The following is a 26,745-nucleotide window of genomic DNA, read 5'->3' as shown; positions in this document are numbered from 1 at the left end:
GTAGAATATACCCCATTATCTGCTATTTGTGACTTGACAAACAGCTAATGTGTGAACATGATTATGAAGCCACAGAAAGAAATACGATTTTTCAGATTGGGACAAAATAGTCAGCACAAGCCAATGAACTCTCGAGAAACAATTTTCATACAAGTATTTGTAGTACTAAAAAGTTAGGGATCAGAAGTACAGAAAAAATTGACATAGCCAGATTTGATTCTAAATGGAATGTTTCTTGGAGTTTTCCAGTGGACATTGGTTGAAAGGCTATATATTTTTAACCGTTATTGTCCCATTCTGCTCTTGATAAAAATCCCAAGGTTTACCACCACACCCGTACACTCTCCTTTTGCATGTGCTGCTGGTAGCAATGGTTATGACTTTTGTTGTTGCTCCAATATTACTTTTGGGTGTTTTCTTGGCTTTAGATTTTTAATTGTGGCAGGTTTTATTTAGCCATTTGATAAAGATTTTTAACAGATTGTAAAGCCTTCAAGAGGGTAATATTTAAAAACCATAAAACTCTCAAAATGTTGGGGAAATTTACATCTACACATAGTGGCTGGCTCCTGTTATTTATCATGGGATTAATCTACTCCCTTGATCAAAACAGCCTAAATGGTTGGGATATTTTGGACCTTGAGTTGAATTTTGGCTGGCTCAAGTCCGGTTCTGGTTCAGACAGGCTATGAAAAGTGAAGCAAGTGGATTCATGGGTTGAGGAATGGCTCCAGACAATGGGTTTAATTTAAGAAACAAAACAAAACAAAACAAAAAAACTGTAAGTGGCCATCAGGTTCATTTCAAGCACATCTAGATCTCTAAGCAAATCCATTGTTTCTGCTGGCCACACCCCATTCCATCTGTGAGACTTTAGCAGCTGCTGGTTTGTCAGCCTGTCTCAACAAACATGATTTTCACAGGTACCAAGTACCTGCAACTCCTGTTTAATACAATGTGAACTGTGAGTGCTAAGCACCTCTAATTGTATTGGTTATTCCCTAGAAGAAAGAAGTCTCCTTCCTTCTGATCGTAAAGCCTTTTATCTGTCTTACAGTAGTGAGATGCTTGTGATCAATTCCCTGGGTTGCTCCATCAGGTGTGCTAACGTGTTTTCATGGGGATACATCTGCCTTTTACTGTGTGCTTTCAACATTTGAGTCCTCGTGATTTCTGGCAGCACATTATTGAACATCACAAATGTCTGATGCATTACAGTGAGTAGGCATAGCAGATGTTGTGGGGAGTAGAGTGAGGCAATCAATGAGATAGCTGGGCCATTGCCTGCTTAGAGTTTTAAAGGAAGAGAGGAGGACGATGGAGTAGACCTAGAATTTGATTGGCACCACATGTGCGATATCTTCTTAGTCTGCCCTATTTATAAGGTGCGCATATGCATGCTGCACTAGCTGCAGCTTCTGAGGGACCTTTCAGATTCCACCCCAGCAGTAGTCCAGTCTGAAGGTGACAGGTGCATCATAACATAGTTGCTATGGGCCCCAGATCTGTTTATGCCATTTCCATGGTCAAAAAAGAATTAGATCTAGCATCTGAAAGTTGCAGGTGCACAATAATATATGCAGATTTCTGTGCATAATTATAATTGTAATCCACACTTAGATCATAAGCTTTTTGAGGCAGGAGCTGTCTTTTTTGTTTGTACAGCATCTAGGGTAATGGGGTGCCGGTCTATGTTAATACAAATCATTAATAAGGTCATCAATAAAATCATAATAAGATCATCATTAAGATGTCTTTGTCCCTCTCTAGTGGTGGGTCTACACAGTGTGTCTAGAATTTACTACATGTGCTTGCTAATGAAGTTATTTCTTTAGCTTAAATGATAGAAGCTTGTGCTTATCATGGAAAAGTGCTGGGGATATTGTTCTAAAACATGGCTATAATAATTTTGTAGACCTCAGATGCTTTGGACAAGCTCCTCCAGTCATTCAAAAAACAGTTGCTTTAGTAAATGCTTGAAGAATTATAGTGAAAGTGCTTCCTCAGTCAAGACTGTTGCATCACTATAGTGAAAGTGAAATGGAGTAATGACAGCTAAACCTTGGTCTTTACCTAATCAGAGCCATACCAATTGTGGTGTAGTATAACAGTCACATGTATACAGCTGTAAGGCAGCAGGAGGTGGAGTAGAAAAGGGCTGTCACTACCAGAATATAGGGTCATCATTACTGGGCTGCCTACTAGCCAGTCGTGGGACTATGATTGCCAGTAGCAGCTACTCTTTTTTTTTTTTTTTTTTTTAAAGTGTGTGCTATTGGCTGGAGAAAGCATTGGTCCTCCAGCTCTACCTACCCCAGTGATCCAGCACTGTCTGTTGGGACTGGCATCTTTATTCCTTATGTAGTGGGGAGGCATTTAGTTAATCTGAAATGTACCCCAAAAGTGTTTTAATTCTTGCATTGTATTGGTGTACATAACAGAATGGTTGTAGCAGTGACGGTAAATATTCTTAATGGAGACATGTATGAAAGAAGCTTGACATGTAGAATGTGGATTTTAGATTTATTTTACTCCATGATTATTCTATCAAGGCTCGTATTTTAAAAAATGAATTTTGGTACAGAATGCAAGAATATCAAGAAGACTATGTAATAAATACTAAGCTATTGAGTAGACATTGATTGTCCCCAGAAGCTTATTGTAAATGAAACAGCACTTACTGTTCTTTGGTATTCCTGGAATTGTTACTATAATTGGAGACAAGAGTTATGACAAGTGTAGGGGAAGAGCAGTGCATTGAAAAGCAATAGTTCTGACTTATTATGAGATTTACAAGAAGCCAGGGTAGGTTTTTTATTTTCCTATCACATTTTAAAGCTGCAGTAAAATTTTTATGATTCATTATACATATGCTTGTCAGAATTTTTAATTTAATGGCTTCACAAACATATTAAAAATAGAGTATGCCCTGGTTATGAGGGAGTCTTATTGTAAAGGGTGTCGTTATCATTAGTTAAGTTGCCGATATTAAAATCCTTGCAATTAAATTCTATCTTTTTGTGCAGAAAGAATTATTAGCTTCTGCGCATGTCCCAGTAATCTTCTCCATTGTTTTCCTTTATCAAAACCTTGTTATTGATCAGGGATGTGTCTGGAAACTCTAATTAGGAATTAACAGGGTTTGTGAATGGAAGATGCATGTGATTTACTTGTTAATGTGTGCTACACTGCCATCTCGTATATTTATATTTGGTAGCATTCAAAATTTGCTAGCCACTTCCAAACACAAAGGAAGATACACTAAATAGAATGTCAGACTTGCTCAGGTGTGTGTCAGAACTAAGCTGTAAGGGATCCTAAGCTGTATTAATTAAAGTCTGTGGTACTCTAATATTGCTGCAGCAAAAAGAATGATCCTTTAGTTCAAGTGTCTATTTAGAGGAAATGTAGGACACAAATGGAAGAATCTGCTTATGGCCAGCACCATGGATAGTGGTGTGATATGGTGAACAGAAGTCTGTTACCTTGAAGATGGGAGTTTTGTAGACCACTCCCAAAATGCTGAAGTTGCCCCTGGAGATTACCACAGGAAAAATATCTGGGGAAATACATCTGACTTTTATGCGTCACACTGTTGCTTATATAATTCTTATTAAAGAAGCGATTCTCCTTCAACTCAGAGAGTAGACTTACTGCTTTAGGCCACAGAAGTCACTGGCTCAGTTCCTTGCTGAATGAGAGTCCTCAGAAATAAATATAATCCCTGCATTTGATGTTCACTCACTTGAGGAACTTCTTACATTCTGCACAGTCCACTTAAGGAGTTGCAATTTTTACTTTTGCTTGCCTGAAATTGCATCTTCTTTAGGGGTCCAGTCCTTTGTGACTTGTGCACCAAGGTTGACTGGACATCCCAGTTTACAGTAAAGCTGTAGGGAAACTGGAGGGACTGGAGAGTGGAGGGGAAGGTGACGAAAAGCAAGAAGAAACAAAATCAGAACACCTTAAAAAAGGAAGAGTGATTATAGAGCAAGAAGGAAAGTGATAAAGGTGAAGTTGAAATCTGTTGTGGACAGATAAAAAGAAAGGGACTGGCTTAAAAAATACACTAAGGAGGTGGATAACAGGAGAAAATGGTGCTTGAATAGTAGACTCTTCAGAGCATTCCTCTGTGAATGGACAGCACCAAGAACATTTTGGGTGCTACCAAAATACAAATAATAAATAAGAGATGAGGCAGTGTCTCTCAGTTTTTGGTCAGTCTATGCACTGAAAACTCCCATGGGCTCTAATGGGAGTGCTGGGTCCACAAAATATCTAATATATGCTCTTAACTGTTTCTTTAATAGCTATATTTGAGATGGGACTTCTATTCTAAAGGCCTGATCCAAAGCACATTGAAATCTGTGGAAGGATTCCCATTGAGTGTAATTGGTTGTATGTCCGTATATTATATGGCTTATAAAACTTCTCAAAACAGCATTTCTTCTCCTTGCTCTCAGACAGAGTTGAATTGCCTCTGGAAAGTTTGAAGACAATCCATTCTACTTTTTTGGAGGACCAGACATTCAGATAAATGCAGGTGTGTTTTTTTTTATGAAATACTTAATATTTTTTGGCTTTCATTTGTAATTGAATTAGGCTTCAGTAGAAGCATTCATTTAGAACTCCCCCTACAATAAAACCTGGGTTCTGTGCCAGTTTAACTCCACTGCTGCTGTTTCCCTTCAACCAGTATTCATAGTGTAAAGTGCCATTCATTATTTTGTCAAATTTGCATAAGTAGCACATTCTGATCTTAAGGACATTACATTAAAACTTACTAGTGCTAATGTTACCTTTTGGGGGTGGATAAAAGCAAATGCCCATTTTGGTATGGCACCTCACGTCTAAGAAAAGTGTGTTACAAACATTTAGTTGCTCTAGCTGCTTTTAACACATATTCAGATGAAAAAGCAAGTTAGTCCATTTCTTTAAGGCATATATAAATTGTAATATTAAAAATTAATCTATATTATTTTTCAGCTGGTGGGTTGTGATCCCAGGAGGGTGTTACTAAAGATAATTGGAAATGAGGGCCTTGCAAAGCATTGAAAATTTTATTATCATTCTAAAGCAAAGAAAATAAAATTTCCAGAATATCTTTGTGGTGGCCAGAACAGCAGTGTAGGAGTATGTGTGGGTCAGAAGCATTGTTACCACTGTTACATTATTTTACTATTACTTATATTTTAATCAGGGATTGCAAACCTGAAAAGCTTGAGAAACGCTGGTCTAGGCCATAGTTGTATTTAGTACCGTACTTAGATGAAGAGTTACTGAAATAATTTTCACTTGTTGGGCCTGAACGAAAATCTCAATCTTAGCATCCCAGCCTGAGAACTGAATGTGGCTTCATCTTTAAAAGAAATATCAAACTTGTCATCACGTTTTTATGTGAATTTGTTTCCTCTTTGAATGCAGTATCTAAATGTAAAAGAAGATTGCAAAGCCATGGCTTTCTGTGCAAAACTGAGAAACTCAAAAAAAAGTGAAGTGACCACAGAAGCTCAAGAGCAAGGATTGGAAGTATTATTCTATTTGCAAGAGAAACCTCCCATTCGGTACACCAGTGGCGAGTATACAGCAGAAGATTTGTGCACTGAAGCTGCCCAGAAGTGCTGTGAGTGTTGCAGTATTCAGCTATGTTCTGAATTACTAATGCAAAATGTATTGTAAATAAATCCATCCTTCACTGGGCATGCAGAAGTACTTATGGGATAGAGTCAGGGGTCCTCTTGTGGAATTCTTTTTAGATTGTTCATGGGGAGAAGGGATAATGAGACTTTCTTCTGCAGAAGAACTCTGTTCTCTACCCAGAATCTAAGAATCCCCGGGGACTGGCAAAAAGCCTTGATCCTCCACTCCAACACTGACACTTCATTTATCATTGACTTTAATTGTGAGCAGAATTAAGATATCTTTCAGGAAGTATCCTATTATACAGTTAAACAAGACTATTTTCATTGCAATGTACCAGTTGGCAAACCTGTTAAGAAACTCTTTCTGTACTACCCAAGCACTTACATTGTGAAGATGGCAGTTGGACTAATGGGTAAAATAACCATTCCCCACTCTCCCTGAGACATATCTCATCTTGCAACTTGTTTTTCCCCCCCATCATCTCACTTCCATGTGTATGGTCACTGGTGTGTATAATACTAGTAATATATTGGTGTACTGTAAAGTGAGATTAGAGTTAAAGTTATATGGAAATTTACAATAAAAATGTATCACTATCTTCCATTATGGCCTCAGTTCATACTGAAACAAATGAGTAAACCTATTGAAGTAAATGAGATTTAAGCCCTGAACTGAGGCTTATGTAACTAGGGCCTGCTTATCTTTTTTGCTTACACCAGTTTTACACTCCACTGACTTCATCTGAGTTACTTCTGACATCCTGTGATATGAGGGGAGATTCAGGCCCTTTAATCAGTCACCCTTATTTGACTGTCTGTACACAATTTTCCTGAAGCTTTAAAATAAAAAATGTGATTGTTTTTTCCCCCCCTCTTGAAGTTGAGACATCACGTGCCCTCCTCCTCTGTTTCACCTAGTTACTGTACCCTTTCTTCAGGGTGATGGTGGAGGAAATCTCATGATCAAACTTAATCAAACATGTATTCAAGTTGGCTGCTAATGAAAGCCATTTATGATAAATTACAGAAGATACTTAAATCCATTTATTATTTACGTTAATAGTTTAAAAGCTGTTAAATGCCTTTCTGTATTTATTCTAACACACTGTCCAATGCCAGTAATTTCTGATGTCTAATTTGTAACCACATTTGGTTATAGTTGTAAAATCTTCAAAGGGTGGTTGAGGGACCAAGGGGACCTCTTACCACCTTCTTTTATGCTAGCTAAGCCCATAGGATACATCTGATTTATAGTTCCAAAAGTCCTGTTTGTTTTTAATTCCTTGTTGCTGCTGACAGCCTGCCATTTGTGAAATGCCAGATTTTCAATAAGTCTGTTAATGACTTCCTTATCTTATGGTGATACACCATCAATACTCATGCAGTGCTGCTGGATTACATGAAAGAGCAGCGAGTATCCTGCCCCCACGTTCTATAACTGTACAATTGGCATATTTAGCATTTTTTCCCCTCAATATTTTGAAGCTAAAGCATTTATTTGAGAATGTATTCAGTAAAAACTGAGTGAGCAGCTCAAGATTTTGCCCTGATTCCGGAAACACTTAAGCATATCTTCAATGCTTTCCTAAGTAGAGTTGCTTTCCTGAACGCGGTCCCCTGTGATCAGTGCTGGCCCGAGCCATTCTTGCGCCCTGGACAGACATTTGAATTTCCCGCTGCGTCTTACCCTCCTCCGAACAAGAACAATCCCGCTGATTCGTCACTTTCGGGGGCAACTTGTCAATTTCTAAGTGGCAAAAACGAAATTGACACGAATTATTACTGCTAAATAGATATCAAATTTTGGTGCCCCATCCAAAACATTTTGGCGCACCATCCAATCAGGCGCCCTGGGGTGTTGCCCGGTCACACCATAGCTTGGGCCGGCCCTGCCTGTGATGTACATGCTGTGAGAAAGTGCTTTCTCCTTTTATTGATGAAGAAACCCAAAACAGTAATTAGATGGCTTCATCCCTATGAAGACACCATAACCTGTTTTTGTTGTATTTTAAAAGGGAGGGTTTCTTCTTTAAAAACAAACAAAAAGCATAGAAACAACAAGTCAACTGTAGTTGGTGGATTAGTAAACTCAAATGGGAGAGTGACATCTCCACATGCTTTTCTGCCCCTCAGCTGAAGGAGAGGGGATGTTGTTGGTTTTAACAAAATAAAACTAAGAACCAAATCACAGAATTTTGAATAGTTTTATTACTACACCACCTCTACTGCGAGCTGGGAAAAATGCAGTTCTGATTTCAGTTTGAGAGTTCATTAATTTATTTTTTCTTTTTAACAGCTGTGTCTCCATTATGCCACAATCTCTTTGCACTATTTAATGAGAGTAGAAAACTCTGGTATGCACCAAACCATGTCTTCAAAATAGATGACAAGACAGCACTCCGGCTCCATTATCGCATGAGGTATGTGGGACAATTGAAAGATGGACTATTTCAAGAATCCAGTGTGCATGTTTTTTTAAGAATTGCGTGGCTAGGTGTGACACTTACATCTTAACTCAGTGTGACAGGGTCAGTCTAGATGGCTACTGGAGAGTGCTACTATTTGAATTCCAGGAAGTGGGCGGGGACAAGACTGCCGACTGCTAAAGGCCCCTCCCCAGCCTAAGGGAGGAGCCAGGATCCAAGACTCAATTGATTTCAGGGGACAACTAATGGGAAAACAGGAGCGGGTGTGGGGGTCACAGGGCCAAATGGAGAGAACCGGAAGGAGACACCGAGCAGAAAACCCTGGACAGTGCCCACCGTTCCCCAAAGGCGTCCAGGGAGCCAGCGGACGCTGCCCAGAGGAGCTCTGCCTGGATGTGTGAATGGATGGAGGAACGGAAATAGGCCCCACAGTCGCAGAGCACCTCCCCCCAAGCAAATGTCATCTCCCTGGTATTCTAGATGGCCACATTGGCCAGTGCTAGGAGGAGGTTGATGAGGAGGTCCCGGACTTTATGGGGCCACGGATGGGGTGCACATAGAGGAACAGGTGTGGGGAGACGTGCAGCCAGAACCTCAGCAAGAGGTTCTGGACGAGCCGGAACAGGGGCTGCAGCATGGCACACTCGAGGTAAACGTGCACCAGTCTCTCTCTCAGCTCTTACTCCTCTGCATTCAAGTCGTGCAGCTTCCCCCTCCACACTGCATGGATTCAGCAGTGTGGTCACTGATAGCCCAGAACACAGTCTCCATGCTTTTAGTTCCAGTGCCCAGGCATGGGCAACATGGCCCTCAGTAGATCAGAGATGCAACTGTAGGGAATATCCTGCTCAGTCCTGGGCTAAAGCATGCCTAGTATGGATGAAATCTCCACTGAGCATGTGCAAACTGCAATTTTTTTTTTCAGAAGCTTATATTTTGAGTAAAGTTTCACTAGGAAAATGTTGCTAGAGTTTAACGTGGTCAAAACACTGTGTTTTCCTTTAGCTTTGTTCTTAGAAATGCCTGAACAGTTGGGCTGAAATTAAAAATCAGCCTAAGGTAGACACTTGGCATGGAAAATTTCAGCCCAAATAGTTAAAGTTTAGCAGCATTACAAACAAGTGAAAACAGGGTTTTACAAATGAGAACTACCAGGCAACTTTAAGAAATAAGAAATAATTCTGGTAATTCTCACTGTTGACTCACCAAAGCAGAAACATACAAATATAATCTTATTATATGGAAAGATATTTTTATGAATTAGTAATATATTCATGCAATGTGGTTGGTTGAAACAGTATTATGCTTTGAGTCAATGGTTAAAGTTCCCACAATTACAATTTTCTATTCTGTTATACAGAATATGATACAAATAAATATCAATAAAGCTCTTCTCCTTTAAAAAGAAGAAATGACACACCCTAATATTACAGAACACTATTGGGAAATTGCCTTGAGTTCCTATTGTACCGAGAAAACATCAGGGTTTTTCTGGTATGTTGTTGACCTGATTGACGTCTTGAAGCAAGGAAGAGCAACTAATATTTTGTGAGGCCATTAGATTCCCAAGAGCTTCTCTCAGTAATTCAAGTCACTCAATTCCATCATCATCTGGTGTTAATCAACTGCACTTAATCATAGCTGTTTATACTGGAGATTAGTTTACATTAAGATATTAGCACTTTTTATAGAGAAGGCCTGTTAAAGGAACTTTATTTCCCTGAATAACATACATTCCCTTTCCCTCACACTTCTCCAGTCAGAAAAGCAACTCTGACGTGGTTCAGATTTATTCAGGATTAGAAATCCTTAAACTTCAAAGAGTCAAACTGTCAAAGGGGACTTATCTTGGCCTGCATTTGCAGTTGCACAAGCAATGTGGGCACTTTTCTCTATGCAGGTGAAGTGTGTGTAGATTCTTCTTGGAACAATTGAGGTTTGTACATGTAAGTTCTATCACCACCATGTGCATGTGACAATTCATGAAACATAGGTGCAAATGTTCAGATAAGTATTTAAGCATTCAACATTACATGCACACACAAATTAAAGCCAAGAAAGATGACTGCAATTGGTACTAGAATTTCTACCAGATCTAAAGAGAGAGAAATCCTTCCCTATGCTGCAAAGTGATTGTGACTTTGCTCCCCATGAATAGTTACTGCAGCTGCATGCACTCTCCTCAACTCTCCCTCTTGGAGGAATGGTTGGCGTATCCATGCAGTCACAGGTTCACCAGCCACCATGTGCCATGGCTCAGGAATTGCTCATAAAGTACAACCTGATGATGTGCAGATCCCTTGCACAGAGTTTAGAATTTTTCTTGTGTTCTCGCCTCATCCCACTATATCCCATGCCCCATGCAATTGAACTGGTTCCCCTAGAGCTCAGAATGGGATGTTCAGAAGCACTGGCATGGCTTTGCTCTCATTTTAGTTAATGGTAGAACTTCCGCTGAATCTAATGGAAGCTGAGCTAAGCCAATGCAGAACAATTTTGAAAATCCCACCCTGTGCAAGGGCGGGAATATAGAATTTGGCTCTTAATTTTTCAGTGCCTCAGTTTCTCAGTTTGTAAAATAGAAATAACAGTAGTATTTTCCTACCTCACAGGGGTATTTTGTGAAGCTAAATTCATTAAAGGTTGCACTTTGAACACCTCAGATGGAAAGGGCTACAGAAAATTATGATGAGACAGTGGTTCTCAGCCATTTGCACTGTGAATTTTTAGTTAGTCTAGTCACTTACAGCTTTGTGGTTTGGGGCTGTTTTAAGGTTATGTATAAAGTATACATTCCAAAGACCTTTTCAGCCTTTCCTGTTAATAATCTTTCAACTTTGCTCTGAAGGGTTTTTTATTTCTTTTAAACTGTTGTGACAAAGCTCTTCCTCTACCTCGGTGGGTCCAGCACTTCCTTCTAGCGGTAGGTCAGGGAACTGCTTCACCCTTCAGTGTTTTCACCCTCTAGTGATGGGGGAGGGTAATACAGCCTCTCTAAGATAGCTGCTCCCTGCTGGCTCCTGGTCCTGTCTCTGGTTCTCACAGGCCCTTGCCTCTTCACTGGAGCTCTTGCCCCTCCAGTGAATGGCCGTAGGTGTGCGGGAAGCCTGGTCCCACCTTGACTCCAGGCCCCAACCCAGGGACCCTAGAAGTAGCAGCCTCACGCTGTGGCTTCAGGAAAGCTACTAGCTTCCCTGGGTTACTTCCCTGAGCCCCTTGATTTAATGTCCGGACCCTGATCGGACAGGGGCCCTTCCTGGCCTCCTTGCCAGGGAAGGCTCTTGACCTCTGACAGCCCCATTGGGCATGGTAGTGCCCAAACCAAATATACAGTTCAATCTTCCCCTTCTGGCAGGGTCTCTTCCCTTAGGTCTCCAGGCCTGGGAAAGGTCCTTTGCCCCCTTCGGACAGGGTTTTCCCTCCCCCTGTCTTTGTACCTGCAGGGTTCTCTTCTGCCAGCGTTCTGCTCCTTCTCCTAAACCCTCCTGGTTCTTGACAGCGTCTTGCTTGCTCACACCGTCTGGTAGCTCACCTCACTTTCACAACTCCAGCCACCAGAAGACGATTCGAGTTCTTTTGGCCAGGACTGCACTGGGTCTCTGCAGGGGTCCTAAGTCTCCCCCTGGAGGAAGGGGGACACGGCCTGTGCTGTGTCCACAGCTAGGTCCATACCTTCTGCCTCCAGGCCCTGCAGAGGCTCCTTTATAGCTCAGGTAGTCTAGCATGGAGCGCACTGGCGCACACCTTTCTCCGCCGCCTCCAAGGGCCCTGATACGACCGGCAGCTCTTTTTTCTCCACCCAAGGGGTCTTCCGCGAGACCTCTCCAAGCTGCCGGTCTTCTACCAGAACCTCCTCTGGACCTGGAGGTTGGTCTCTGCAACCAGGTGCGTGGCAGCCACCAAGGGGGCAAATCCCCTTGCGGAGCCCCTGCTATGCAATCCCCAACTCCATGTGTGGATGGTGGAGTCCTATTCGGTGCACCAGAGGCTGGTCGTGGCAGGCATCATGAAGATTGGAGACCTCCTGGACTACGACCAGGGGGACTGGGTGGATCCCCAAGTGCTGGGTCAGCACATGGGACTCTCCACCCTTTGAACCCCCTGGTGCGTACTCCAGGAAATGTTCAGCGTATTCACTGAAATGTTGAAGCTCATTATTTTCATTAATCAATAAGGGCCTGATCCTGTATTGAGCTCCACATATGCATAATCCGTGCAGAGCTCGTTGTAAAATTGGGGCCTAATTTCCCCCAAAGCCCACTTCATTTGTGATGCCTATGAGAAATGATTCACAACAGATTTTTCATCACGTTAAAATAAAACCAAAAATTATTTTGCTCCACTATGTTATTTACAAGCCGCTGCTGAGTAACTCTGTACGCTTATTGTTGCCTTCCCTCATTTTTTGTTGTCCCCTTTGTTGTGTCATGTCTGAAATGAGATTAATTGGGCTACATTCTATTTTTTTATATTCAAAGGCACTTAGCACATTTTGAACATGATAAATTAATAATCTCTGATACGGTAAAGAGGTTCACTTTTGAGTATTTTTTGTGAAAAGTTTTTAGTTCTGTTCAACTGTCTGATTTACTGAGAACGTGCACTAGCTTTTTCCACCAAAAGAAACGCTTTATTTCAATGTAGCTTTATGCATGTGACCTTCTCTTCGGTACGTGCAGTATCTATTGTCATTTTCCGTGTTCACTTGACCTTTAAATACATGAAGGTATCTAATCTTACCTCATTTCAACCACAAAATAGCATTCTAAGTTTACTTATCATGCAGGTTGATATAGACAAATACGGTTTAAGGTTCTAAAGGTTGTCAAGGTTTTGCAGAGGTCTGTGTAACAAAACTGGCTTTCACCCCCATTTCAGATGTTAATGTGAGTCATTAGTGAGCAATGTTGAAGTAACAGTTGCACAGGGACTGAATCTGTGCATGTTCAATATTTAACCTTTTTAGAGAGCAGTCTGAAAACTTTGCACTTGGTTAAGTTTGTTATATTCTTTTAAGTGTAAGTATTTAAGGAGCAAAATAAGAATTATGGCAAATGATGTGTTGATTCAGGTCTGGATTAACTAAATTTTACTTATTTCATTTTGCGTCATTTAAGCGGGGATGGTTTTAAAGGATCTTAAGGTTGGGATGGAATAGCAAGGGAAGCATTTAGGAACCTAGCTCTCATTCAGTTTCAATGGGATTTGAATAGCTAGTTCCCTCCAACTTCTTTGAAAATTCCAGCCTGAAGGTGGTATTAGTAACATTCCAGCAGGCTAAGAAGTTTGTTTCAAATATGTTTTGTAAATTGATTTCATCCTTTAAAACTGGATTATTCAGATTAGTCTTGCTCCTTCAATTCTGGCCTGATTTTTAGTAGCCATATTTTCATGAATGCCAAGAGTTGGAGCTTTAATGGTTGGAACCATCAGAAATTCCAAGATATCATGTGATATACAACACTGGTCCTAGTTCAAGCAATTTTTGAGATAGAGGCAGCTAAAATAATTTTAAAATTGGTGTGTTACATAGGGAAGAGACAGGAAGGTAACACAGGCTATTGTGATTTTAATGGCCAATGTTACCTACCAAGGCATAACATCAATGCTATGTGAAAGTTGAAACTATCAGAGTTTAATATCATCACTTTTCACTGGTCCCTTACACTGGAATGCTGTTTTGGCACTGGTCCAGGATTTTGGACCAATGTAATTTTTACCTGAGAGTACAAAGATTGACTTATTGCTAGACTTTTATTTTAAACTGTTCAAATTAGGTATCCAAAATACACTGAGGCTCTCCTCAGTTTTTAAAGTCCATCACTCTTTTTCTCAAGGTATTATTTTACGAACTGGCACGGGACAAATGAAAATGAGCCGTCAGTCTGGAGGCATTCGCCAAAGAAACCAAAGAATTTCTATGAGAAGAAATTTGTGCCAGATGGAACTCTGATCTTTGACACATCTCCAAAGAAACCAAAGAATTCCTATGAGAAGAAATTAGTGCCAGATGGAACCCCTATTCTTGATGCAAATTCATTAGAATATCTCTTTGCACAGGTAAGAGATTGTATAAAAAGGCCTTATGTCATTTCTCCTGTGTTTGGATTGGTTATATGCTTTATATGTATTTGCATAAAACTGTCCCTTTCTCAGGTTTTAATGAACAATCTGCTCATAGAAATTAAAAGGTAGAGATCTGTCTAGTCCCCATTAAATCATATGGTATAGTTTCTGGTGCTTTATCCAGTCTAGTTTTAAAATGTCCAAAACCATGGAGCTTCCACCTTTTCTCTTGGAAAGCAATTTATCAATCTAAAAGTGCAACCTCTGCTAGCTAACAGCTACCAACATCAGGGGAATTTGGAACAGCTTGTGTATCTTACTTTTAAAAAATAGTGTGGAGTTAAAACTTTGGCTGAGTCCTGATAACAAAATCACTAAATCACCAGCTGGCCTGCTTTACTTGTAATTCCCTTTTCCCTCTCTTGCTTTCTCTGTTTTGTCTATTTTTTTAAAAAGAGTGTGAGACAGGGATCCTGCCTTCTTACAATACCTAATACATTGCAGGTTCCAGAAAACAAATAATATTGGTACTACAAAGGAGAAATTGACTATTCAGAGAACAGGGAAATAAATTATTCATAGAGATTCTGAATTGCTGGAGAGCTATGAAATGCACAAAGTAAACAAACTGGAAAAAATAAGGAACACTTTGTTGCTAACATCTTCATAGTTCTCTTAGGTGTTAATTTTAACTATGGTGGCTACAAAATTTTCAGACGGAAGTGTGACTTTCAAAGCTGACTGTCCCTTTTTAGAAGCAAGATAGGTCTGAAGAGAGCTGTTATGGTGAAAGTGTGTTGCTTTGTTGTGAAACCACAATAAAGAAAATATAATGTTAACTACAGCTGAGTGAGTGTTTGAGAAATCACTTACTTTTCAAGGAAATGAGAACTTGCATGAAATATATGGGCAGAGATTTTTTTTTTTTTTAAAGGGGCATCACTCCACAATGTTTTATTAATTAAATGGTCATAGATATGTCACAATATATGATAGTCTACTACTTGATATATGATAACTACTGCTTGAAAATCTTTATAAATTGATCATTTTAAAAAAATAGCTCTTTAGTTGGGTCAGCGTGGAAAGAAAGGATGTGTGTTAAATTATTGAATGGGTAGTCACCTGTGTGAACATTATAAGATAGTGTTATAATGTTAACAAAAATTGTACTTTTGCGGAGTACCATTTTTTAAAAACAAGTGGATTGAAAAAATATCACTGCCCTGAAGAGTTTACAATCTGATCTTTAAGATGTGACTCAAGGAGTGAATAAGAAACAGAGGGATGGAGAGAGGAAGGACAAAATTAATAAAGTAAGATCATGGCTCTTCTTCACTGGAAAGTAAATGTCTTGATGGTGCTAGAAAGGTTTATTTTCTTCAGGTTTTTATTTAGGCAACACTAAGAAGTGGGGGTCTTTGGAAGAATTTGAGTGGGATATGTGCACCAACTTGGGCCCCAATCCTGCAGTGAGATGCACAAGTGAATCCCTGTGACCACAGGGAGTTTCACTGAAGTCACTGGGGCTCTGTAGGTACACAGGTGCTCGTGTCACAGTGGAGGGCTGGGGCTTTAGTGACCATCTAAATATGATCTCATTCTGTGGTACAGAAACTGCCATTTAAAAAAAAAAGTTTTTGTCGGCTACCACTGTTGCTGCTTAGTCTCAAGAAGAAGATTTTAAGAGGCAGGATTTGTAGCATAAGGAAGGCCCGGCTGCCTCTTTATTTGTCCCTTTTTGTGTGTGTGTGTGCGCGCGTGTGTATGTGCAAGAGAAGGCAGCACTTCCTGTATTGAAAGACTCTGCTGCTGCTTGTATATGGCTATGGTTTTGTTGAGCCTGATGGTATACAGAAGATAAACGATTGCAAACATTTTTAAAGCAACTTATTCTCTTTGCTCCCCATTAAGGGACAATACGATTTGGTGAAGTGCCTGGCACCAGTTCGAGACCCTAAAAATGATCAAGAAGTTCATGAAATTGAAAATGAATGTCTAGGGATGGCTGTCCTTGCAATCTCTCATTATGCCATCAAAAAAAGCATGAAGCTGCCAGAACTTCCTAAGGAGATCAGGTTGGTTAGGATAACTCTACACTCAGTACTGTGTATGCTACTGTCCTCTTCTGGATAGAATATTAGACCTGCTGAAATGATCCGTGAACATGTTGCCCTCTAGCAGATCCTACAGATGATATAAGCCCCGATGTTACCTCTGCTAAAAGCGATTCTCTTTTAGCCCGTGTGGTAAGGATATGTAATTAGAAGATGCTCAAGTTCTGCTACCTGCTGGGTACAGTGAATTTTATGATGCCACAGCATGCAATATAACAACCATGAGGTCCTGAGTATTGATGGAATCCATAGGACGTCAATGTGTCAGTTTGTTATAGCAACAGATGATTCAGAAGTGGCAACTTTGTAGTAATAGTTGTTCGTGTTAGGCTGCCAATGGTAAATTGAAAAAATAACCTTTAAGTCTATTTTAGTAAACTTTTAGTTTCATGTAGTGTAGTCAAAATAAAATTTATTGCTTTTTTCACCATTACATGTTAGTTAATAATGTATTCTGGTTTTCGTTTCACACAATTTGCAATATAATTAAATAAATGTACTCGATTCTAATTACAACTCTATTTATGTAGGTGGGTATAATGTTAGTTTATTCCCCAAGTAAATGTACATTTCTCAAAGGCTATATCAAAGATTAAACTCAAAGTTTTCAAAAGTGCAAGTGCATATTTGGGCACGTAAATATGTGGCTTGAGTGGCAAAGGTCTGAGTACCCACAGTTCCTCTGATTTCATTCAGTAACTTTGGGTACCCAGTTCAGAAATGTTTTGCCTAAATTAGTGAAAAAAAACAACTGCAGCTTACATACTTTGTTACTACGTACCTTAGAGATGTTACTGACTTGAGAGAGCTCCCTACATCTGACTATATCAAAATGAGGTATTCAGATAAGTTTACTTATTGTCTGTATCTTTGTCAGGTATAAAACTGGGCAATTATAGCACGTGTTATGCAACTCTTTCTGTGGTATTAGTATTAAATGTACTATGAAACTCTGCATATGTTTTCAGTAGGTTGCTTTTACAGTAAGCCAACTGCAGTTTTATAACAGACAATTGAAGTAGCAATATTTATATTCCATTTTTTTTTCCAGTTACAAACATTATATTCCTGAAACTTTGAACAAGACCATCAGACAGAGGAATATCTTAACCAGAATTCGGATAAACAATGTTTTTAAGGATTTCCTTAAGGAGTTTAACAATAAAACCATTTGTGACAGCAGTGTGTCTCCACATGATCTGAAGGTTAAATACTTATCAACAATGGAGACTTTAACTAAGCATTATGGAGCAGAAATTTTTGAGACTACATCATTGCTGATTTTAACGGAGAATGAAAAACATGGTTTTAATTTTGGAGACAATGGGATCACCCCACAGTATGAAGTGATGGTGACAGGAAACAATGGAATACAGTGGAGGCGCAAACCAAACGTGAGTGTCCATTTACAGACAAAAAGACTGTGGATTAATTTGGAGCATAAAAAAAAACAAGCTACAAACTTGAATCTTATTTAGAAAATTAGTTAACTGAGAAGTTTCAACTTCAGACTTTGGTTTATTTAGCAGTCATTCCTTTTAAAATGTTTCACAGAACTTGGTAATCCAGTGGGAAATGTATTAGCTTTTACCTCTAGAAAAACTCTGTTGTAATCTTGTTTAGCTCAAAAGTGAAATAAGTGCAGCAGTCACAAAAACATTTTTCTGTGTTGTAAAACTTCCATGTGATGTAATCAATGAGTAGTTTTTGGACAAGATGCGATTATTACTAATTTGGCAAGGTAAGGGCGTGGTAGGTCGGAAGCAAAGCCTGGGAACAGAACTGCATTAGGAAACTGGCATAAAGCCTGCCTCTGGTCAGCCCTAGTTCTTTGCTTTTGTGAGTGTTAGAAGTTGCAATGAAAATTAATACCTACACCAAATCAGTCAAACCAGATATTGCTCTGTAGGATTTCAAAAGTGGGATTTGTGCAGATATTCTGTACCCATTCAAACACTGAAAGTTGTTTTTTTGTGTGGAAATGAATCAAACAGTAAATTGTATTTATGAAGTCAGCTGTAATTAAAATGTTGCTCTCAATATCAGTGTTCATAAATAAGGCCTCCTTTCGTAACCACATGTATACTATGTCCCCACACAGATTCACAGTTATGCCAAAGAGGGGCCAGTGGAGGACAAAGGACTATGGCAGACTGCCTTGTAGGTCTGCATTTTGAACCCTGTCCTCTGGGTTTTGAAAGTGCCTAGCGTATTCTGGGAACTACAACCTCAATGATAATAATTGAATAAGATTATAGAATATAACTAAGTGGGAAGATGCATGTGCAGGAGTGCAGAGGACAGGAAATATGCTCCTTCATCTGGGCAAGTTACCCAGGAAAAACCTTTATCTAATACTAGTTAGAGCGCCTCCCTGTTGCATAATAAATATGGTAGATTAAAACAACCTGCTGAGAGGTCATTACTATAGTGTCATCTGTGTGTAAGCTATATGCAATCCGCACACAGAAGTCCAGTAGATATCAATGGGGAATTCATGCAGGGGAGAGGGGAGAATGTGGCTTTTAAGTTTTGAACTGAGTTTTTGTAATACTTGTTACTTACTTTGCAGACACTAACTAGCCTTTATGTTACCTTAAGTACTACATAGATAGCTTTATCCCTCTCATACTGATGGAGAAACAGAAAGAAAGTTTAACTGACATGCCAAAGGCTGCACAATGAATTGTTGACAAAACTAGGCTTAGAATGTGAGATGCTTCTTGGAGCACCCAGAACTGTGAATCACCTTGTTACCACCTGTCTCCAGAGCAGGGGAGTTTTGCCTGTACCAACTGGGTATTAACTCCTGTGAGCCACTTAAGCACTCTCCTCTGGGCCACACAGCCCTGTCTTTGCCTTGCAGGTTCACAACAGATGTATCCCTGCCCTTGAGTCCCTTTAAAGGGTGTGATATCCGGCCCCTAGTCACTGAATACCCACAGAAATCCCAGATCCCCTGTTCTCAAAGGAACAGTGTACCTCAGTTTTATCTTAGGCCACTGCGCCTGTCTTACAGATAGCATGGAGTGCAATTAAATACATTTCCTTTTGTTTTGTAAGAAAGAATAGAGATTCAAATAAAAACCAGTGTAAGAGATGGGAACAAATGATTACACACAAAACAAAATCATAACATTTTCTAGAGGCTAAACTAACAGATTAACCTCCTGTCTAAAGAAGCATCTCCCATCCAAAGTTCTCTCCAGCATTTTCAACCAAGCTGCTTACTTCCTCCTGTTACTTTTCTTTCTGAAGTTTTCACAAAGCCTTACAATTCACATTTCATTAACATTCACTTCAGGTGCGTGAGAGGAGATCATCGTGAACTATACAATACTTACTTTACATGTAAACAGCCAGCTAGATGAACATTTCTTGTCTGACAGAAAATCTGTTTTTCACCTTTGCTAGTGACCAGTCCCTTGATACAGATCTTAAGAACATAATTTCCAGCATAAATACAAAATTCCTTGCAAAGCATCTATACATACGTTTCAGAGTGAGGTTGATGCCCAGAGTGTCACAAGATTTTATTAGAGACCGCATGTGACACTCTTTTGGAGATGTCAGATGTAAATATCAGACTTGGGATTCCTGTATCCTTATGGGTTACTTATGCCCTCTGCCAGTGAGCAGCAAGAAGTTCCTCAGTCACAGAACGTATGAATTATTTTCTCTCAATCCTGTGTTTCATTAAGTAGCCTTTTGAGAATGAATGTCTTTATAAAATACACATTAAAGACGAGTGATCTGTTAATTTTGAGGGCAATGACGTTTTAAAATCTGCCCAAGATTAATTTGGCATGAAAATGCATCTTCAACACTTAAAAAATATTTATCTGGTCCTTTCATTCCAAAAATGTTTGCAGGTTGTACAGACTGAGAGAGAGAAATATAGTAAACTAAAGAGGAAAAAATCAGACAGCAAAACCAAGAAGGATGAAGAAAAAAACAAAATCCGAGAGGAATGGAACAGTTTTTCATATTTTCCTGAAATCACACTCCTTGTCATAAAGGAGTCCACAGTCAACATTAACAAGCAGAACCACGAAAGGATGGTAAGGGCTCAGCTGGGGTAAGCTCTTTTCCAGCAGAAGGAGGTGCTAATGAGTCAGTATTGCTGTGCATTAACACCATCACTCCTGTTATTTATCTAATGGGTACCAAGCATTTTAACATCAACAGTTGTTTTGTTTTGTTTTTTTAAATGGTCTGTTTTGAGAACAAACTGATAAACAACATCGTTCTTCCACAAAGCTATGCAGCTGTGCACAACTGTGTCACTGTTCACGCCACACTTGTTGTTATCCCCATCCAAGTCTGACCCCCCACCCCATGTGGTGAACATCCACACCACACTTCACAATCAGTTGTCGGTGACCTTCCTGGATACACCTTGGAGAGATAAAAGCAGTGTGAAGGAAGAAGAGAAACATAGCAATGATCCTGGAGGGAGAGGAGACCACAAGAGAGATCAGGTGGGGGAGAGGCAGGAGAAGAGCACCAGTAAGCATAGGAATAATGGCACTCCACAGTGCGAGTATCCTGACTACTGACTTTTCCTCCCGTTGAGGATTGTTTTGGATGTCAGAATTTAGAAAGGAATTATCAAAATGTGTGTGGCTCCAAATCCAGGGTGGCCCTCTCCCAGGCTCGTGAGAAGTCCTGTTGAATCAGAGGGACCCACATGGGTGCCAGACGCTGCACTAGTGAATCTCGCTGGAGGGTTTGGGTGTATCTGCTCACCCATGCTAACTAGTCAGAAAAGATAGATGGGGATATGATGATGATCGTTGCTGCCCTCCTAAATATTTCCTTGTGCCATAGGTGCTTGGATAACATTTTTGCCCACCCCTTTGAAAAATCCTGGGGGGAAAACAGTGGCATACATGAATTCCCACATTCTAACCCTCTCCTTCCTTTATTAAATTTTTTTTAACTGAACTGCAATAATTCTTGACTAAAATATCTTCTTTGTTCTAGGAATTAAAACTTTCTTCACATGAGGAGGCCTTGTCGTTTGCATCTTTAGTAGATGGATACTTCAGACTTACTGCAGATGCCCACCTCTATCTCTGCACTGATGTAGCTCCACCCTTGATAGTGCACAACATAAAAAATGGCTGCCATGGGCCCATTTGGTTAGTTAAATGCTTTTGTCTTGATTTTTGTACACATTTGGCCCTCTAGTGCCTTGCCTATGAATTAATTGAGGAAATCTGAGAAATTCAAGAGGATTGTAGGGTGATTTAATTGATAATGAACAAGACTGCTGGGAATAGCATTTATTTTGACAATTCCAAACTTATTTTCCAGATATTTTGTGTGTTCATTTTTAGACACACACTTTGCTAAAATGGTTCTAAGAAAGAGAACCACATCTGGTGTATGTCGTTCGAAACTATAGGGTTGGATTTTTAGAAGCATTCACTTCTGGCCTATTTCTTCTGTTATTGAAGTGAATAATAAAATGGCAATACTCCTAGCAACTTCAAGTGGAGCAGAGTAGGGCCACAGCTGAGCACTTGCAAAAATCCCATTCCCCGTGCCTTTATCTTCTGCATAGTCCTCTTCTACATTTCTAAGAACTCCTCTGGTCTGCAGAGATGGCAGCCATTTTGGTTTCATAGTTCTACAGGCCATAACAAGTGACATGCCCACAGTGTGCTCTTATGTAGACAGTACTTCCATTCTTTTGAGCTGTTTTTCTTAATCTAAAATAAATTATTTTAAATTATAAACCCAGGAATCCTGACATCCTGTCCAAACTAACCACTTCTTCCTGTGTTCTTCCTCTAGCTTTGCCACTGACTCACTGGGTACTGATTCTGTGTACCTCATTTTACTTATCTGTAAAATGAAAACGTTTACCTCTCACAGGAGCAGGTTAAGGCTTAATTCATTAATGTCTGTAAAGCACTTTGGCAGTGTCTGCACTAGAGGTGAACTATCGCTAATTAAATTGCACTAGTTTAGCAAATGGTGAAATGTGTCCACCGCAGCCAGAACATCCTTGTATGCAAGTGCAGAATGGTATTTTTCTAATTTTTATTGTAGTTGAAGGAATGACCACATTTCTTCCTTTGTTTGCTTTTTCCTCTCATGTTACCAGTCGTAAAGCATAAAACATTTTTATTTTAGATTAAAAGTAAAAAGAAAGTGTCCATAAGAGACTGTAGTATGTGTGCATCAATTGTAACAGGCTACAGCTGTTTATGACAACATTATGGCAACTGTCTCTGCAGATAGGCATAGTTCTTTGAAATTTGAATGTGCAACAAACAGAAAACAAAGGCATTACATGCATACAGTTCTGGAAACTTGTTAAATTAAGGTGTGTATACATGCACACAGTGTAAAGTATGTTTTATTAGTGTAACTCTTTGTATATTACAGTTGCTTGTTCTTGTTCCAAAGATAGTATTGCTTTCAAGAGGACATTTTATTAAAATAGCTTTGGAATGTAACTGCTCATTTGTCCCCTTATCCTCATTCTTGTATTAACTGTTTCAGCACAGGGTATGCAATCAACAAATTGAGACAAGAAGGGAATGAGGAGGGGATGTATGTGCTGAGGTGGAGCTGTACAGACTTTAATCACATCCTCATGACAGTGACATGTTCTGAAATCTCACAGGTATGTTGGGACACATCATGGGTTGCGGGTATAATAGGCCAGGAGAGGCTAAGCCACTGCTGACTCATTGCCAGACACCTAGGCTGTGGTGCCCCTCCTCTTCCCATCCCTCCTGGGCAGGAGGTAATGGAGGCTGGGGGGGGCCGGGCCATGGTAGGTTCAGGGGCTGCTCCGGGCGCTGACGGGGGAGAGCGGGGTGGGAGGTGGAGCAGAAGCTTTGGGGCGGGGCAGAAGGTAGCCTCTCTGCAGGGGAAGTAAATGCCCCATCCATGGGACACATCACTAAATGAAGTTACCATGATGCTGGAGTCGGGTAAAGGCCATAAACTCCCTATGATCCATGTAAATGTAATTCGCTAGTTTGGTGCACATGACACTGTCTCAGTCTAACAGCTGGCCCCCATAACCACAATAGCCTACTACCCTACTTACCACAGGTACCCCTGGAGATTTAACCTATGAGTATCTCTTTGTCAGACTGGTTCATTTTATGCAGAATTCCCACTGGGACTCCAAGCAGGAGGGTATGAGTGAGAAATCCAAAATGATGCTTTTGTTGGATTATATATATGCTCAAAGATCTGCAGATGGAAAAATGACTCAGTTCCTCACTCTATTAAAAATGTTTCTATAGATAGTTTTCTGGACAAGTGATAGAGAAATTAGATAAGGGTTGTTTGTCTGGATCTATATATGAGGCATTGGACAAGGCATCACACAAGAAGTTAACATATTTTAGAAGTGACAGAATGAGAAACTGAATAGAAAATTGGTTGTAGATGAAAGTTGGGACATAAGACAGTCACTTATAAAGTGGGTCCTGCAAGGATCAGTGCTGGGCTCATTTCTTTAACATTTATGAATTATCTGGAGAGAGAAAAAGGTAAAATTAGGCTCCACACTACGCACGTACAACTCCCACTGACTTCCGTGGTAATTGCATGGATGGATCTGAAAGCAGAATTGAGCCAGAGTTGCTAAAATTAATTAAAGAAAGGAACAGTATTATATGAAGGAGATGATAGCGCTTAGATGGTGCAGTGATGAGGATCATGTAAGTAAGTGGATGGATGGACCACTTAAAAGAACTAAAATAGGAGGTACGTTCCAAAAATCAAGAATTTGAGCCATCTAGGGAATTGGGAAGAAAGCAGCAAATAGAATTCCACACTATAGAATAACAAAGTGTGGTACATATGGCGGATTGAATGGGGGAAGCAAATATACATACAGTGCCCTTTTCTGCAGGGTTTATCATCAGATGGGAATAAGGAAGGCCGCAGCAGAGGGCATGCCCTCAGGGTAACAGAAATAGCAAAAACTAATGAGGTGTAGGAGAAGTAAGGACATCAGTGAGTAACACTTGACAGTAGGAATGCAGGATATAATAGCTGTGAGGAAGATCAGGTTATGTAAAATTCTCGTAACGGTTTTCTGTTCCACAACAAACACTTTGTAAAAACCACGGAAACAGCCATGAACACAAGGATGGCTCCCCAATATGCCAACCACTTCATGGGCCACCTTGAAGAAGAATTTCTGGACACATGTACCATGAAACCAAGGATATACCTGAGATACATTGTTGATATTTTCATCCTCTGAAGAGGTGATCTAAACACCCTCATAGATTTCCACCATAACTTCAGCAATCATCATCCATCCATTAAACTATCTCTACAGCACTCAGACACTACCATCACCTTCCTGGACACCATGTTCAGCTTCAAGAATAGAACCCTACAGACAACTCTATACAAGAAACCCACGGATCACCACACCTACTTTCACAGATCCAGTAACCAACCCAAATACACCAAGAAATCTTATCTTCAGCCAGGTATTCAAATACCACAGAATAAACTTTGAGTAGAAAGTTTGGCATATACACTTTAGCACACTTAAAATCGCCTTCACCAAGCATGGACGCTCCACAGAGAAATAGATTGTATCATGGGTACCTTGTGAGAACTTGCTTCAATACAGAAATAAAACTCTTCAACCACTCACTCCTAGTCCTCATCTATCACCCCTCACTGAAACCCATATAGGGTATCAAACAATTACAACCCATACTCGATGAGGACCACATCCTGAAATAAAATCTTTCCTGACTTCTCTCTTCTGACCCTCGAATGACTCCTCAATCTCTCCAAGCTCATCATCAGAAGCAAGGTCCTAGGACACCAACTCAAAGCAGCACTAGACCTTGCCCTAGAACAACAGATGCAAAACCTGTAGACGTATGACCAGTGCTACAGCAAGCAACAGTCCCTACAACACACCTTTCAAAATCCATGGATCCTACACGTGCTTATCACAACATGTGGTGTGCCCCAACAACAACAAACCAGACAATAACTACGCTTTCAAGTAAACTCACATAGAAGAATGATAAAAGACAAAAACACCATACCTTCTGTCGGTAAACACTTTTCACATAGCAGTCACTCTATATCTGACCTCTCAGTCCTCATGAATGAAATGAAATCTCTGCAATACCTTCAAAAGACAAGCCTGGGAGCTTAATTCATAACTTTGCTAGACACTAAAAATCATGGACTGGATAGACACACTGGATTTATGTCTTATTACAACAATCTAGCCCTCTCCCCCCCCAGCTTTTTTCCCCAACTCCTCCTTCCTCCCTGTGACTGGAGATGTGTTAACTGGGTTGAATGATCCCTTGAAATGTGTGTAAACTTTTTATGCTAAACAATCTGTTACACCTTGTATTTAGCTGTGTAACTGAGTAAATTTCCCAGATCTGAAGAAGAACTCTGTGTAAGCTCAAGGTGTTCTCTTCACCAACAGAAGTTGGTCCAGTAAAAGATATTACCTAATGCACCTTGTCTCTAATATCCTGGGACCAACATGGCTACAACAACATTCCATACAACATTTGTAGATCAACACATTTTACAGAAGTGGGTGATCATCATCATTTCCCTTGTACAAATGGGGAAATTGAGGCAGTGTGTGAGGTTTGTCTTGAAAAAATAGGACAGTGAGAACCTTATTGCAAATGTACAAAGACTTGAAGAATCACACCCACAGAACTTGTATGTACCAGTTCAGGCTAAAAGATAAAGGGGTAGAATTTCAAAAGGCACAGGTGGTAGGTACCTGCATATGAAAATGTACTCCAAGGGTACGGACTGCAACTGGAGAACTTACTCAGGTGCAAGATCTAAAAGGGCTCTTTCACTCAGCATTTGGAACAGTCTATCCTGCATTATAGTAAATTGTACCATCATTTGTAGATTTGAAGTTATTTTAGGAAAGATTTATATTTTGAGACATAAGGGCTGCAGAATTTGGACCTAATTGACTTCATCAGGAATTTTATTCCATTAAGGACTAGGGAAATTGGCCCCATTATATTTTTAGTATATGCTAGTTTAAAAGCAGGTGCCTTAAATTGTCATAGGTAGATTTATGGTGCTAAATTGGTCCCTAGTTTAATTTCTCTGGCTTCTTTGGACTCATCAGGGATAAATTTGGCTCTAGATGTGCTTGTCAGCTCCGATGTAATATCGTTTCATTTTTCTGATTAACTTTTTTTTTTTTTTTTTTTTTTTAAACAAAATAGCAAAGCTTAAATGAGTCAGTCCAGTACAAGAACTTCCAGATCGAGGTGACGAAAGACGGATGCTTCCTACATGGTTCAAACAAGTTTTTCCCATCTTTAAAAGAATTAATGGATCACTTGAAGGGACAGACCCTTAGGACGGACAACATAAGCTTTACACTGAAGAGATGCTGCCAGCCAAAACCAAAAGGTAGCATCTCTCTCTTCAGACTTTGTTCTGGATAAGCTGAAGGCATTTGTGACCACAGAAGGATATTGCGTT

The 26,745-nt window shown here is 39.9% G+C and overlaps 1 protein-coding gene across 2 annotated transcripts in view; it reads left to right on the top strand.

Moving 5' to 3' along the window:
- JAK1 (Janus kinase 1) overlaps positions 1-26,745 on the top strand; it is an 82,380-nt gene that overhangs the window by 37,249 nt on the left and 18,386 nt on the right. Inside the window, exons 2-11 of one of the 2 annotated variants that reach the window (XM_067535565.1) lie at positions 4,468-4,543; positions 5,425-5,623; positions 7,939-8,062; positions 13,906-14,128; positions 16,049-16,212; positions 17,303-17,645; positions 20,124-20,312; positions 21,238-21,395; positions 22,768-22,891; positions 26,484-26,673. In XM_067535565.1, coding sequence (XP_067391666.1) covers positions 4,538-4,543; positions 5,425-5,623; positions 7,939-8,062; positions 13,906-14,128; positions 16,049-16,212; positions 17,303-17,645; positions 20,124-20,312; positions 21,238-21,395; positions 22,768-22,891; positions 26,484-26,673 — 1,720 coding nt within the window. In that variant the 5' untranslated portion in view covers positions 4,468-4,537. Of the gene's footprint in view, positions 1-4,463; positions 4,544-5,424; positions 5,624-7,938; positions 8,063-13,905; positions 14,129-16,048; positions 16,213-17,302; positions 17,646-20,123; positions 20,313-21,237; positions 21,396-22,767; positions 22,892-26,483; positions 26,674-26,745 lie in introns of both variants that reach the window. The other variant, XM_067535564.1, reaches the window with a different exon arrangement.

This window comes from Emydura macquarii, unplaced genomic scaffold (assembly GCF_026122565.2).
Source record: "Emydura macquarii macquarii isolate MOO-44397 ecotype Brisbane River unplaced genomic scaffold, CSIRO-AGI_Emac_v2 contig_3506, whole genome shotgun sequence".
NCBI classification, from domain to species: domain Eukaryota; kingdom Metazoa; phylum Chordata; order Testudines; family Chelidae; genus Emydura; species Emydura macquarii.
The sequence above is the reverse complement of the archived record's forward strand: the minus strand, read 5'-3'. Positions and strand labels throughout refer to the sequence as shown.